This window comes from Carassius auratus, chromosome 39 (assembly GCF_003368295.1).
Source record: "Carassius auratus strain Wakin chromosome 39, ASM336829v1, whole genome shotgun sequence".
NCBI lineage: Eukaryota > Metazoa > Chordata > Actinopteri > Cypriniformes > Cyprinidae > Carassius > Carassius auratus.
In genome coordinates, this window is record NC_039281.1 from 5,520,423 (window position 1) to 5,536,517 (window position 16,095).

Below are 16,095 nucleotides of genomic sequence, written 5' to 3' on the forward strand. Positions count from 1 at the left end.
ATTAAATACCTGTTGTTCAGAGCCAAAGTCATGCTTCTTACATTTCAAATACGTCTTATAAACAGTCTGTGAACCCCAGTAAGTAAGCTGAAGAATGAGTACATTGCTCCAGAAATACACCCAGAGTGTTTTATACCTTTGACGTGACGGCCAGAAAAACAGATGTTGTTTGAAACTGAAAAAGGAGCTCCGGAATCTGGTATTTTGCCAAAAATCTGCATTATTATTAGTATGTCTGCATAGGCTATTAATGAGTTCCATTTGAATGGTGACTGGGTTAAGTCTGGCATTTTTAAATGTGTATCAGGAAATGACAGGGAACACAGGCACACCTTCTTTGCTGTGCTCTCTGTGCTGTTTTTGGCTCAACACTGCAGATGTAGTCTACGAAGCACGTGAGGCTCAGTGTAAAAAGGTCCAGTTGTGACCCATCTACTTGTAGATAATAAATGCCTCAAAGTTTAATATCATAAATTGTAGGTACTGAGATACATGTTATTGTGTTATTCCTGTTAAAAGAGCATTGTGTTATTTTCTCAAATTACGGATTTACATTCCTAATGATCTTTATCCATTTCTTTAGACTGTAAGCACTCTGGTGGTGGAAAAAGCTAATGTGTCTGGATTCTACTACTGTACAGCAAAGAATGAACTTGGGAACCAGACTATGAGAATCCCCTTCTCAGTGCATAGTAAGTGGACCATTTTTTATTTACCTAAAGTAAAAATTCTACTTTTTTTATAATTCCACTAAAATCTGTGGCAATTTGTCTTTATTGATTTTATTTTATTTTATTCATTTGATTCTACCACACATGTCCAAAATATCAGTGTGGTACTGTCGTGCTTTTTACTTCCTAAATGTTTGTGTGAGTGTGTGTTTTTATATATATATATATATACACGCACACAATCACACACGCCACACACTCACACACACACACACACACACACACACACACACACACACATACACATACACATACGCAAACACACATAAACACATATATTTTCAAACAATTGAACAAATTTTATTTTTTATATTTCACAAATTCCATCTTTTTATGTAGTCTATTAACACTTTTTTATCACATGGTGAATTTTGGCAGATTTGTGACTGAATTCTGGACAGTAAACATGCTTATGATTTAGTAGTATTGAAACAATTTTGCCATAAAAAGCTCCTCACTCCAGGCAAAGTCTTGTAACTCCCCTCCCTGTTCTGCTTCTGCTTACATACTTTGGAATGGACTGTGGTACTGGTATGCCAATCATGGTTTTGTATCGAATCACTTTATTATGTAGCTGACCGGGTTCAAATGTGTTTGAAATTAGAGGCTCATTACATAATGAAGAGTGTGTCAGCTATCAGAGTCTTCAGAGTTACCTAGATTAGAATGATGAGGAAAAAATGAGCTGGAATCAATATCAGACGAGACGAGAAAAATTAGAACTGTGCACTAAAAATGAAGATGGATAAAATGGTGGATGTCAAGTGGCATGTCTCCAGAACAGAGCTGAAAACCCCAGAGAATATGCTTTGCTATGCAAAAGGTGAAAATGACTTTATGCACAGGAATGCTGGTCAGAGGGATGAAATAGTAATAACAGCTGTCTTCTCTGGTGGGACATATATTGCTGTGAATAAACAATCATTTTGCCAGCTCTCTGGAGGCCTGGCCTTAAGTCTGGTTCCTATTGTAATGTTTCAGGTCAGCCATCACTGCCGCCATTCGCCAACAACGTGCTTCCAATTAGGAGTGATGAAACAGGAAATAACTGCAAATTTCACATTCCTGGCATTGCAGTGTACAGCTCTGTGTGTAGTGTGGGCCAACAACACTCTCTTTCAACAGTGCATATATAGCGTAGTTTCAGGTTTCAGATTATGCATAAAAAGCACGCAATAAATGCATCATGTTGACTTTCCATCCTGCTTTTTAATGTCTTATTTTATTTTATCTTCAATAGATCAGACACATATAGTAATGTAAACAGTACAAATAGCCTTTTTTGCCCAAACTTTAAATAACTATTGAATGAGATTGACGGACTAAGGCTGCCGGGAATACCATGCAAATTCCTAAAATTCCCATAAAATTATTTTATGATGGGGGAGATAAAGTCAGGGTCCTCTCACAAGGGAGTTGACTTCTTCATAGTCTTTAAGGATATTCAGTAATGACCAATGAGAAATGTCTTTAAAGAAGAAGAGAGTTTGAATTTCAAAAGGACCTTTCCAAAAAAAAGTTCTTGTGCCTGCACCCCTCAAAGCCAACTGCAACACTCATCTCAGTAGTGAAATTCAGTTACACAAAAAACTGGCTTGACTTGATTTAACAAACCCAAGCCAAACACATTACCTTAAAGAGAGCAGAGTGTGTTGTGACAAACTGTGTAGGTCAGATCAGAATCAAATTTACTGTAGTGCAAAGGCAGAAAGTATGGCATGATAAATCCAGTTTACATTGTGAAATGTGGTTTTGTATTTGGTATACTTGGTATGTGACTACATGTAGGAATATTATTAAAAACATGTGCAGATAAAATTTGTTAGACAAAAGCAATGTGTTGTTTAATATTTATTAGACAAAATCACTGTAATGAATATGGTACACATGGTTCTTTAACTGATAACATGTTGTTTCCCCATTCAGGAGAAGAGAGTAAACCAAATATTGAGGTGATCATTTTAGTGTCTACTGGAGCAGCGGCAACATTTCTTTGGATAATGCTTATTCTCTTAATCCGTAAACTAAGAAAGGTAAGGACATGACTATAACTATATGTAAACTGTAACTGAACTACTGTAGGAGTAGTCTCTTATGATTACAGTATAAAAACTCTTACAGTTAAAATATCGTATTACTATTTTTATTTATTTTAAAAATTTTACATAATTTATTTCTGTGATTTCTGTCATCAATCCATTCTTTTGCGATATTTACTCTAACGATGTTACATTCTACATCGCACACTACTGCTTATGTAACATGCGGTCTTGATTTGTTGTTTTATTTTTGTTACTTAGTCATGGTCTCCTCTCACATCTCTTAATGATCTCATACCCAGCAGCCATGCAGTTACATAGGAAGAATTACAGAACCCTGTTCTATTTTTAAAAACATTTATTTACAAACTTACATTTATTTATTTCTACCAGCCAAGTTCAGCAGATTTGAAGACAGGGTACCTGTCCATCATCATGGATCCTGACCAGATGCCCCTTGATGAGCAGTGTGATCGTCTGCCCTATGACAGCAGCAAATGGGAGTTTCCCAGAGACCGCCTCAGACTCGGTGAGTTCAAAGATCTTTTTCATTCACTTTTACTAATTAACATTTCAGATTTACCTCTGAGAGCAAGGGAATAAAATAGCCACACATTAGATAGTTGCTGTCATTTTGGAAGAATTTGATGTAAAATGATTGATTCATATTGAAGTCTCTTTCTTGTGGGACTAAACATGTAAGGAGATACAAAGTATCAAAGTATCAAAATACAAAGACAAACCTTTCCATACACAGCTCAACACAACTGGCTCTTTCTGCTCCTTGATTGCCTTAATCTTCAGGCCTATTGTTTGAGAACGGTGGGCATCAGGGTTGTTATGCCATTACACATCAGCAAGCCGATTCTGTCATTCAGTCTTAACTTCTCCATGAATTCTCAGTGGAGGGTCAGTAAAGCAGTAACAACCTCGGCAGGCTGTTTTAATTACAGCCTCACATCTTTTCTGACAGGGCATCCTGCCTGATTTATGAGCCCCAGGACATGGCTAGCTCATGCAGATTCTCTCTCTCTTTCTCTCCCTAACAGGTAAAACTGTGGGCCATGGAGCATTTGGAAAAGTTGTAGAGGCCTCTGCATTTGGCATAGACAAGATTTCTACTTGCAAAACGGTGGCAGTGAAAATGCTGAAAGGTATCAGTGATCTATGTTTCAGTGTTCTCCAAAAGCAAATTACAAATTACAGTTTGAGTTGAAAGCTAAAGAGACAAATCTAAATTGACATGCAGCGTTATGGCAGTGTTGAATACACACTGATCCAGTATATTGAATGCAAATGTAAATCAGATATTGAAAACAGGAGCCCATAGTGGATCTTTTGGTTTTTGTTCATGTTTCTTGAGTGCATACGAAGATAATTGGCAGCTCTTTAGGATATTGCATGTTGCAAACCTTGGACAACAGCTTACGAACGTGAAGTGAATGTGCAAATACTCACTTAGCATTTTTTCAATGACCCTTGAACAGATGTTTCTTAGATCACACCGAACCAGAACCAGCATGCTTTACGTAATGTGTTTGCTATTTTATTGCTTACTTGCAAAATGTCCGCTGTAATACAACAATATTGAATCAACACAGGGAATTTGTGTAATGGTTTCACGTAAAACAGATATTTTGTTCTTGTAGGACTGTATCCTCTTGTGGTTAAACTCTGCCTGTCTGGTCAGCTGGCTTCAGTGTTTGTTTAGTGATGGTGCGTTCTTGCAGAGTGATGAGCGCCGCTCTGGTGGCGATGTTTTGTCTGTTCTTGATGGTGATAAATCTGTCAACTTGTGTTTTTCCACTAATGTTATTACATCAGTCATCCCTGTGCATTAGACATAGAACTCTAGTAAGAATGATGCCTCCCTATGCACCACAGGTCACCTCTTAATAAAAAACAGTTCCCTTCATTTAAATCCCTTCAAATTATTAAATGTGCTGTCTTCACACATTTTATTTCCAGTTTATAATATGGCCCTGCTAGATTAGCTGTCAGTGTTTCATTGTTTGTATGTTTTTTTTTTTAATTACCCAAAACTCTAAAAATCTAAAATGCAAAAGAAAAATTGGTCTGTCCTTCATGCTGGTTTCATATCTTCTTCTACTTTGAAACAAGGAGCGCCAATATTCCTCTCAGTAAAAGTCACTGTGTGGTGTCTTTGGTATGAATCTTGTACGAATTACTGGTCTACATCGAACATAGCTCTCCTGTGTCAATTTGATGGGTCTAAAAGACAGGAAACCTGACATGTTAAAACAACAGCCCACAGTCTGACTTCACGACCTCAAAAGGTCACCAGGATAATGTTCCTGACCACATATTTCCCTAGAATGATGTGCAAACTACAGAGAAACTGAAAAAAAAAACACTTTCTGTTTCTCTCGTTCAAATCCTTATGACAGTTTATAACAATGTTGCCGCCGGATCTGCGCACTATAATTTATGATGTGCATTAGGTTGTCTGTTCAAGTTGTGTGAGCCCCTTGATTATCCTGAATTATAAATCATGCTTGAGTCCATCGCCACAAAAACATACATTTTCGTAAAATTCCAAACAAAAATCCTTTCCGATCATGTAAGACACTCCATTAATTCGTTTTTTCTCTCCACTTAATAGCGGGAGCTACAAATAACGAGTGGAGAGCTTTAATGTCTGAACTGAAGATTCTGATCCACATCGGTCATCATCTCAACGTGGTCAATCTGCTCGGAGCCTGCACAAAGCGCGGAGGTTAGAGGAAGCTGACAGAGAGAATGCAACCATGCTGATATGAGAACTTTGTAACATTTTCTGAAACTTTTTCCTCTCTATTTTTACATTTTTGTTTGGTGTACCCTCAGATCCGCTAATGATCATCGTGGAATACTGCAAGTATGGAAATCTTTCCAACTACTTGAGAAGTAGGAGGGGTGACTTTGTGGTTCACAGAGTAAGCAGTAAAGTCTCTTGTTCATTTAAGCAGTGATTTGACATGATGACACATGATATTGACCCAGAATGTATGCTGATAACATCCACAGTCTCAGGACTCTAAGGCTCTGCATTCCAGCTCCGGGTGTGATCTGAGCGAGCTCATCAAGCACAGGTTGGAGAGTGTGGCCAGCACTGGAAGTTCAACCAGCTCCGGCTTCATTGAAGATAAGAGCTACTGTGACTCGGAGGAAGAGGAGGAAGGTAGCGACCTAGTGTCTCCCTTCCCTTCTCCCCTCCTCCCTCTCAACCCCTCACCTCTACCCCACCCTCTCTGCTCTTAAGGCTACACTGATTGTTTTTTCCCCTTCAGTCTGATAGGTGACTTCCTCAGCGATTCATAAATGCAACTGATATTTTGTACGAGCTACTGTCACCCACTGCGTGCAGAGCTAGTCTGCTGTGGGTACTGTACATTGGGTCGCGCTGTCCCATGCCGGTTATTTCTGGTTTGATAAACTGTTTACTCAGGTGGATGATCCCCAAACCCCACTGATCATGACAAGTCCTGCAGTCTGCATCTAAAAAAAGAAGACACATTTCATTGTCTCCCTATTGGATGTGTGAAATTATGAAAGCAAAAATATTACAACTTTATTAAGGGTTTGAAAGAGGATCCAAACTTCACAGATGTGTAGTAAAACAGATTTTTGGAAATTCTGTTTCTTTTTTTTTTTTGCCTTCCAAAACTTGCATAACAAAACAATGGTTTTGATTTAGCTGATACCCTTTTACCCTTTTCTTGCAGAGCAAGAGGATTTGTATAAGAAAGTGCTCACTCTGGAAGACTTGATTTGCTACAGCTTTCAAGTGGCTAAAGGCATGGAGTTCTTGGCTTCAAGAAAAGTAAGAATCACACTTTCTCTGGATTTCATATCAAATAGCTCTCACCCTTGCAATGAATCATTGTATTCTTAGTTTGTAATGGCAGCCCATTATAATACCAATTTCCTTTTTTAAATAATTTTCTGGCTCTTAATGTTTTACATTAGTAATCAATCTCTGTATTTTGGCAACACTTTGAGAAGCTTGTCTAAAACTCCAGAATGTGAAAACGCAAATTACTTTATTTATCAAGCCCATTCACACACATCCAGCAGATTAGATTAATTGCCACACATTAAGATGTGGTTTAGCATACATTGTTTAATCTCATCTCAGGTCAGAGGTTCCCCGATGGCAGTTCCATATGTTTTACATTATCACAGCTTTTCATCATGTGCTTCATCTGACAGCGTAATGCCACACATGGTTCAAATAAGACACAAAACGCATCTTCACTACAGTCCCTTTCCCTGGTCAAGACACTGAGAGTAGAAAGAATGTACAATTATATCTTGCTATTACAATAATCTGATAGATTACGTTTTGTAGATCATAATGTAACAGGATCTCTCTTTTACTTCTACAAGTGTATTCACCGCGATCTGGCCGCACGTAACATCCTGTTGTCTGAAAACAACGTAGTAAAGATTTGCGATTTTGGACTTGCAAGAGATGTATACAAGGACCCAGACTATGTCCGCAAAGGAGACGTAAGTGTGGAAGATTATCCAATTACTTCATATCAATCATGGATACATGTTGCAGACAGGCTGTATAATGTGCACAGTGTTTCAAAACTACTTAGTGTGATGGACACAAATGATAACAGTCCAAAAACCACAGACACTGTGAATATTCATCTGGAAAAAGATCAAATGTTTCTGTTAATGCCAAGAGTCTTTGGCGTGCTGTTAGTCATTTTATATGCCCTAATAATATTATTCTGGTCAAAGGATGTTTTCTTGTGGTCAAGTGTGAGCCAAGACGTCACACAGATTATATAATCAAATAGACAGCGTTTTATAAGCTATACTTTTGTTGAACTGAATTTAATATTGGGAGTTGTTCCTTCACAGGTGAGAGTAAAATGGACTGCTTCTCTTTTTTAGGCCAGACTTCCCTTAAAGTGGATGGCTCCAGAGGCAATATTTGACAAGCTCTATACCACTCAGAGTGATGTGTGGTCTTTTGGAGTGCTTATGTGGGAGATCTTCTCTCTTGGTAAATACCATCACTGTCTTAAAAGCGTAACTCACATTCCTTTTAATTTATCTATTCATTGGAGACACACACAGCACTGTTGCAATGCTCCAGGAACTTGTAGTAATTAAAAGAGTTTACAATACTCTCTAATGTTTTATTTTATATTGACTGTTAACACAAACAATCTTGATTTAATATTTTGGGGAGATTCGATTATGAAACGAAGGTCAAAGTAATAATTTCAAGCTTTTATGAATTCAGGCATTCAGTTCTTGGAACAGTGTTTTCTGCTCTGATGTTTTCCATGAAACTAATTGTTGGCTTTTCCTTCCTTTCTTCTTTAGAGACATCTCTTAGAATTAGTTTGTTTGCTTTACTCGTTCTTTGCATTTTACACCAACATAAAAAGCCCAGACGGGATTCAGCACCCATTTCACAGTTAAACACATGAAGTACGAAAGCATCTCAGCACATGCTGTGCTTCATCATTTAAATGGAAATAAAATGAACACGAGGATACTCAATCAAAGACACCTGGCACAAACCAGGCTGCTCATGAAGTGCCCTGCGCTATCAACCTCCTCCAGATGTGGAGGGCAATAACTGTCAGCTGCTGTTAAAATTTCCTTTGGGAACTAAAAGGATTGCATTGTCAGCTTGAAAAAAAAATGCTATTTTCATTCCACTAGTGCAACAACATCTGTGAACTTCAATGGTGTGTTTTTTGATCTTAAATAAAGGTTGGAAAACAGGAGAAATCATCTTCCATTTGATCATGTTTCAAACTGGAAATGTAGTTAGCAGGCAGCATTTAATGAAAATGTACTATAACCTTTAATGGTTTATTGTAGAGTGTCACTTTGGCACCTTTCTCATTAAAGGCTATGAGCAAACAACTTTAATGTCACCGTATTTAAAAAAAAAATATTATACATTTCTTTAAGACGATTACCAGGGCCCGGCGAGGGAGAGGGAACCCAAATGTGATTTCTATGGAGGGGAAACCATTAATAGTGTAGAAATAAATTTTTTTACAGAATTTTGCATTATAACTTTTTCATAATAACATCAAACATCATAAAACAATGCAAAGTTTTTCACAATACTAAGTAAGCACTACTACTTTTTACTTTCTACATTATTAAAGTGGTTTCAGACTTTCACCCTCATATTAATGCATTTTTAAAGATTTGGCTTTTAAATGCATGTTGAATGTACTAGAATCAACAGTAAAATTCTCCCAGATCTATATTCACACTTAACGCAATAAACTTTGTGGGAAAATAGTAGGCCGTCATTTTGCATGTTAAAATAAAGCAACATTTAGGAAAACACAATATAAATAATCCATCAGTGATATTGAAGGAATAGGATCTTAACTGATGACTCTTAGCTGTCACAACCATTGAGCTTCAGTGATTTAAGTCGGTGTCAAATAGACTAACATGAAAAGTTTAGAAAAATTATTATTGCTACTTGATAGTATCCAGGGGAGAAACATTTGCACCGCACCCAAAGTACACTCTCATGTTTTGTGTTGTGGAATTGAATTTCTTATTCCTGTTTTTCTAGGCACTCCACATCTACTGCACTCTTTTCAAGTGCTGTTAATGTATTTGTTTTTAATGACTACCTAATCTATGTCAGAGGGGGGTTTAGATCATTGTTTAGTGAAGAAATGACCTTTTCTAAGATCCGTTGTAATGATCTGCATATTTTAGTGGTTATCAGTTATTATTAAAAGGATTTTTAAGTCAAGTAAATGAAAATATTTTTCTCCAAATTCACGCTGTCTTAATAACTGAGTGTTCCTGGAGAAAACAGCTTTGCACAGAAGTACAGTCAGATAGGCCCCACTGATGCTGATTGTGCAGAGGTCTTTCCATTGATCTCTCTGTGTTCCCAACCCACTTCACAGTTTAGTGAGTTTCTTGTCAGACCCTTTGAAGTGGCCAGATCTCTATTTCATGGAAAAGTCTTGATAACCCCATTATTCTCTTTCTTCTCCCCAGGTGCCTCCCCTTACCCTGGCTTACACATTGATGAGGAATTCTGCTGCCGACTGAAGGAGGGCACCAGGATGAAAGCCCCTGAATATGCCTCCTCTGAAATGTAAGAGTCGCTCTGCTTGTGTCACTAATGTCAGGCTGTCCTGATTGAAAGCACTTTGTCAACTATACATGCAATTGTTGTGTAACAACAACCATATTGAGTATTGCAGGTACTAGAACACTTTTTTATAAGTACTTTTTTTAAAGCATAAGTGTCACATATCCTTTATTTTGTTTGTTGTTAAATAATATATGTTAGATAAACTCTAATGTAATAGAAAATTAATCTAGCATAAACACACACCTGTACGACCTCAACTGTATACAACAATAACAAACATGCAACCAGTAATCATAATTTTCACACAATTTTTTTTACAATAAATTAAATATTAACTCATTTTTTATTTGCATAAATTATAGTATTGATAGCATTCACCAGTATCAACCTGAAACCCTGTTACTCATTATGTTGTAAGAAAACATTAAGTGTAACAATAAAAAATAGAAATATCTCATTTGATTGCTTTGACAGAAGACTGAAGCCTTAAATGGAAACAGATCAATTATTCACTGAGTAAAAGGAAAGGAGCAGCTTCTGATTGGCAGCTGGTTTATAGTGCAGTTGATGTGTGATGGATCCATTACTAACTTTCACCAATGCAGCTGAAACTCAAGCTCACATTAAAGGCTTCAGACTACCTAGGCAGCATGGGGTGGCCAAACGCAGTGGCAGGGCCCCTGCGAATCAGACAGGGAAACCCACTGGCAAGATACTCCCATTGTGGTTACAGGTTTAGATTGCAAGCCAAACCAAAATCTTAACGTTTTCAGATGTAACAAGATATGAGAGAAGGGGTCATGGTATCAGTTTTAAATGAGGAAAGGAAATGAAGCGGACAACTTCAGATTAGCGTTGGTTTTAAATGGGTGTGGAGAACTGAATCGCTTCAGTTTGAGAGAGAATATTCATTGCCTGTTCTCAATAACAACCCCTACTGCTGTCTATGAAGTGCTCTACTCAATCTTCATTTCAAAACTATGGGCTGGTTAGGGGTGGTAATTTTTCATATCTGATATTCTGTAACTATATCAAACCTATTGTCTCAAACATTGGGAAACCTGGACAGAGCACTTATGTTTAAAACATTGCATGTAATGCGAGTCTCACATTTGCAATCACACACACCAATTGAACATAACAAGAGGCCATGAAAGATGGTGATCGGAGATGACCTACAAAATAAAGTCCAGACCTCAGACCTGAATTGAATTTCGCACTCATAAATACATCCTATAGTCCTCAAAACCCAAAAGTGTTTCCATTGAGCTTCAAAGAATTTTTCAATTTGCATTGCAGATATGGGTCAGTTTAATACTGTATCAGCTGTAGCACTGATAACACTGTTCTTCAAGAGAGCAGGGAATTTGATCAAGTTTAATGATGAACAGGTTTCCACTGTCCACCAGACTTATTACCCACAGTCATTACTCAATACAATGAACTACATGCCTCAGGTTGTCATTCGTGTATTTTGCATTTACATTTCCATAAGCGTGAATAAGATTTAAGAGGATATAAAACATCCTGGTGTTTCGTTGATTTCAGAGGAACCACCATTCACCATTTTTCTGGACTTCCTGTTAGTTTAAGGAGAGCTCCATCTGGATTCATTAAAATAACAAGTCCTGCTAATCTCCTTCACAGTCCATGAGAAGAATACCTCCTCTCTGATCACTGACATATTCAAGCCCAGATGGATATATTAGTTGATTAGCATTAGGAAGTAATGTCCAAACTGCAAAGTCCAAAAAAGGACCCCAGACGTCTCTTGTGGAGAAAGATGCTGACAGCTTGTGTAAAGTTGGAGGAAGTTCCTCTCAACACAAACTCTCACCCTGAGAACGGTGCAGTGAAAACACCCAGCCTCGCTCCTTGTGTCACACATCGAATATTATTGATGACTGTAAATAATTGGATAAGCCGGATTTGTGGACTAACTTAGAGGTCAAGGCACAGGGTGTAATTCATGAGGGTCTGTGTAGCTGCTGAAGAATTGCAATTTATGGTTATGGTGTATTAATCACTCTGAATGTTCAAAGGAAGTTCTTTAACATATGCATGTTTCTGTACATAGATATCAAACCATGTTAGAATGCTGGCATGGAGAACCATCCAAGAGGCCCACTTTCACAGAGCTGGTAGAGAAGCTAGGAGATCTGCTACAAGCTAGTGTACAACAGGTAAGAAAGTCTCATTCACTTCATTACATTGCATGCCTTACTCACAGACTTATTAAATGTTTAGTGTTTAAACTCTGACCACAACAAAAAACACATAAAACTTATGGGATGAGAGATGCACTACCATTACACGGGCAAAACCATGTTAGCCTGTCACTGCAAACTGTGTGTAACAACTAGTCATATATAAGATGAAAGGTGAATATTTTATAAATGTGATGAAGGGAAAGCTTGGAGTGACTGTGGAATATTTAAGACAAGCAAAGTCCAGGGTCACAAATAAGTCTAATATGCTGATTATTATTATCAATTTTGAAAACAGTTGTGCAGCTTCATATTTAGATAAATTTTTTCAGGATTCTTTGATTAATATTTATTTGAAAATGGAATATTTTGTAACATTCCAAATGTATTTATTCAATTTAATGCGTCCTTTCTAAAAAAAAAAAAAAAAATCTTTACCCTAAATGTTTGAATAGTAGGGTACAGCATGCTACAGCATAAAAATTTATTTATATACACATATCCTTTATTCTCAATTACAAAGTCATACAAATTCTCATAGATATTCAAACAAGAGAAAAGTAGGTAAAAATCTACAATTTATGTTAACATTTGATGGCGTAGTATGTTCCAATAAATTCTTCTTAGGTCAAGAATAAAGTAAGGGTTGAATCTGATTTATAATATGGCTTGAAGAGAAGATATGTTCTCAGTTAAAGACTACATAGAGATCAAAACATATTCCAAGCCATCTGAACAGGAATCCATCCAAACTCCCTCTTTCTCACATAAGGAATCAAGCTTAGAGTGTTCTGCCCAGACTGCCCCTAATAACATCATCTCCATAAAAAAAATATTCTTCATACATTCCCTTGCAGATTTATGTACAGATTCCTCCAGGATCTTATAAAACCATAGGCAGGGTGATGTCACAGTTTTAAAATGAATGTTTAAACACTTTGTCTCTCTCAGGAGGGAAAGCACTACATCCCGATCAACACAGCCATATTGACCAAAGCAGACCCCTCAAACATGAGCCCCACAAAGGAGACCTCCACCAGACCTGCCTCTCTTAGAGACTCTGGGACAGCTTGGTAAGATAGCTTTATCATATCCATATAACAGTATATACTATATTAGTATATACTATTAGTATATTTATAATTAGTATATATATTGCTGTTTCAAAAATGCACCGTGCTTCATCCCAATGGCCTTGAGTTGGATGGTTTAAAAGTAAAGGAAAGCACTAATTGGTTCTTGACAAGAAACAGTCCTCGTAGCATTAAGGACCCCTCAAGGAATTTCCTTTTTTGCCACAAATGCAGTTTCAGAAATTGTGCCTACTTAAGATAATATTTATCCAACTCTTGTGTTTCCATAGCTCCTTTAAGTATATTTGTAGAGAATAGTGTCAAAATGCTGCGATCCCTGTTATTCCTTAAGCTGTGTTTACTTAACCCTGCTGAACTAAAATATTTTTCCCAACATAGTATTGAACGTTTACTTAGAAACTGTGCTACTATAATGTGTTTCATGTTTTGTTTGGATCTGCAAGACATGATCTCATGATAAACCTTCTACACTGATCTGATATGGAGTATTTGATGCTTTCAGGAACAAGAAGATCCGTCCAGCGAGTGTGAAGACCTTTGATGAAGTAATCATGGAGAATGGAACCAACAAGATCCATGAGGTGAAGAGCCTTTTTCTCACTCTCCCTCTCATAAGAAAAGTCACGTTACAAAATAATCCAAATATATTGTGTCTATGGTTAAGTCAAGTTTGGTTGTTCACAGGAAGGGCAGTCAGACAGTGGAATAACTCTATCTTCAGATGACCTGAAGACACTGACGCGTCTGGATTCACTGGCCAGATCCCAGAGTTTTATGGCCCGAGTGTGAGTATAATACATTCACTCTTGTTAAGACCTTGCCTGGGCACATCCAGGACCACAGGAATATTGCATCATATGCCTCGGAGACCCTCCCACCCTCCCATACAATGTGACAGTGGAGAGATATTGCCAAAGGTGACAATCTCAACAGCCAGGCTGGGTGTGTGACTAGTTAAAGCTGGTTGTAAGGTCTGGTGACCTGTTTGTACCGGTTGTAATGGTCTCTGACTCCATCACTGAAACAGCACAACTACAGATATGGCACATGGCCATCTCATACAATAACATGCATTTATTTTATTTTAGGAAGTATTTGATAGAATGAGTGTTTATTATTTTTTGTGATCACAATATATTCCACTCAGGGTTATAATATTTTTAATACAACATATAAGCTGTGAATATAACTTAATATTGAATTATTAATTTAAAAAAAGGATCTCATTTAAAACAGGGTCAGTTCTTGCCTGAGACCAGCCTAAGAATTTATTAACAACAGACTTAGGTGTACTGAGGTCTGAGACAACATTACTTGTTCATAAATGAGCCCCAGGGCAACTGGCGCTGAAAAATGGAGTGAAGGTGGCCTTTTAAGATATTAATGGCAGGCCATTGGGGAGAATTAGCCTTTTTTTTTAAAGCGTTTGAGATCTGAGACAGCGTTTATGGTCTTCCAGTCCAGCAAAGGCCAGGGCTAATCTACAAAGGTTATCCTCTAAATTGCATTTAAAGCCTTGTGGACTATACAGCATCCTAATATTTGAGGGCAGCAGTTTGTATACCACCAATTGCAGATAAACAAATAGTAATAATCTCTTACTGATTGGAGGTTTATGACTCAGACCTGGAGAAGCAAAGGGGTTAACTGACTAATCTTGGCCATGCTAGAAGTGTTCTGTCTAAATATGTGATTAGCATTAGATAAGGGCATCTGAGTACACCACAATGCCAGAGCTGTATTATATGATATTCAGCTATAAAAGGATATTATTTAATCATATAATGTGTCTTGTAAAAAAAAAAAAAAATCTATACTACCACTCAAATGTTTTTTTTTTTTTTTAAAGAAATGAATACTTAAATTCAGCCAAATGGCAAATCCATGCATAGATTGCCATGGTCACAGGACGAAAAAATGAGAAGAAAGAGCCATTTGGAGCATGTAGAGAATGATGTATATATTGTAAAGAGGCGGCCCCTGCCAAGGACCCATTCAATCACTGTCACCTTTGACCTTCTACAGCTTTACTGCTATGTCCAAGAGTCTCCCTCCACATTGTGCGTCTGGATTCCCCCTGGTACTCCCACATTTAGTATGCACATATGTGAAGTGCTTGGCACTGACAGCTCTGCTTCACACTGTGCACAGACCCCAATACATGCCATTCTGTTTTGCATCGGTATTTACTGCAAATTATCACCACTTGAGCCCCTGTAGACATCAAGCAATGCAAACTCACAGACTCCCTCCAGGGTGTCTGACCCATTGACCCCAGATGAAGAGTTACAGCAACACACAGAGCAAAGTACAACAGAATAATACTATTTCAATTTGGATTCATTAAAATCTGTTTGCTCCTTCCACAGGATGAAGAGCAAAAGTAAGGAGTCAGTTCTGCTGGAGGACGAAAAGGAGAAATACCCACTACTTGTTCCCTCACTGTACTTGAGTCTAGAGGACTCCTCTCTCGACCCAGAGCTGGAATGTCATAGCCCACCTCCAGACTATAACTATGTGGTCCGCTACTCCACACCACCCGTCTGAGCTGATCTCCACTCTTTAGTCGCCAGAAGTTTCCCCATTTTTTGGAGGATCTGATTGGTTGGGTCTATTTTATCTCTGCACATTAGATCGGTTTTATATTTCCCCCCACTTCTTTCCATTCCACTTTATCCTGACACTGGAATGGTCACTCAGAGTTTCACATTTTCTCTTTCTGTGCACTTTTTTCAAGGTAGTGTGTGAGTACAGTGGGCTGCCACTTATACATATCATCCTGGCAGTCTGAGATAATATTATGGACCACCTCAGATATTCCTGCTGTCTACTGTGAACATAACAAGCACATTTTATTACAATAACAGCACTGTTTATCCCAGTGAAATAGCATTTTTCATACAGGAT

General features: G+C 37.7%; 1 protein-coding gene across 1 annotated transcript in view; it reads left to right on the forward strand.

Annotated features, from left to right (window-relative positions):
• LOC113057751 (vascular endothelial growth factor receptor kdr-like) overlaps positions 1 to 15,890 on the forward strand; it is a 35,197-nt gene extending 19,307 nt beyond the window's left edge. Inside the window, exons 12-27 of the mRNA XM_026225253.1 lie at positions 584 to 692; positions 2,658 to 2,764; positions 3,164 to 3,299; positions 3,820 to 3,924; positions 5,394 to 5,507; positions 5,618 to 5,706; positions 5,798 to 5,951; positions 6,496 to 6,593; positions 7,160 to 7,282; positions 7,682 to 7,793; positions 9,788 to 9,887; positions 11,965 to 12,070; positions 13,046 to 13,167; positions 13,691 to 13,769; positions 13,873 to 13,973; positions 15,558 to 15,890. Coding sequence (XP_026081038.1) covers positions 584 to 692; positions 2,658 to 2,764; positions 3,164 to 3,299; positions 3,820 to 3,924; positions 5,394 to 5,507; positions 5,618 to 5,706; positions 5,798 to 5,951; positions 6,496 to 6,593; positions 7,160 to 7,282; positions 7,682 to 7,793; positions 9,788 to 9,887; positions 11,965 to 12,070; positions 13,046 to 13,167; positions 13,691 to 13,769; positions 13,873 to 13,973; positions 15,558 to 15,735 — 1,833 coding nt within the window. The 3' untranslated portion in view covers positions 15,736 to 15,890. The remainder of the gene's footprint in view (positions 1 to 583; positions 693 to 2,657; positions 2,765 to 3,163; positions 3,300 to 3,819; positions 3,925 to 5,393; positions 5,508 to 5,617; positions 5,707 to 5,797; positions 5,952 to 6,495; positions 6,594 to 7,159; positions 7,283 to 7,681; positions 7,794 to 9,787; positions 9,888 to 11,964; positions 12,071 to 13,045; positions 13,168 to 13,690; positions 13,770 to 13,872; positions 13,974 to 15,557) is intronic.
• The last annotated feature ends 205 nt before the right edge of the window (positions 15,891 to 16,095 follow it).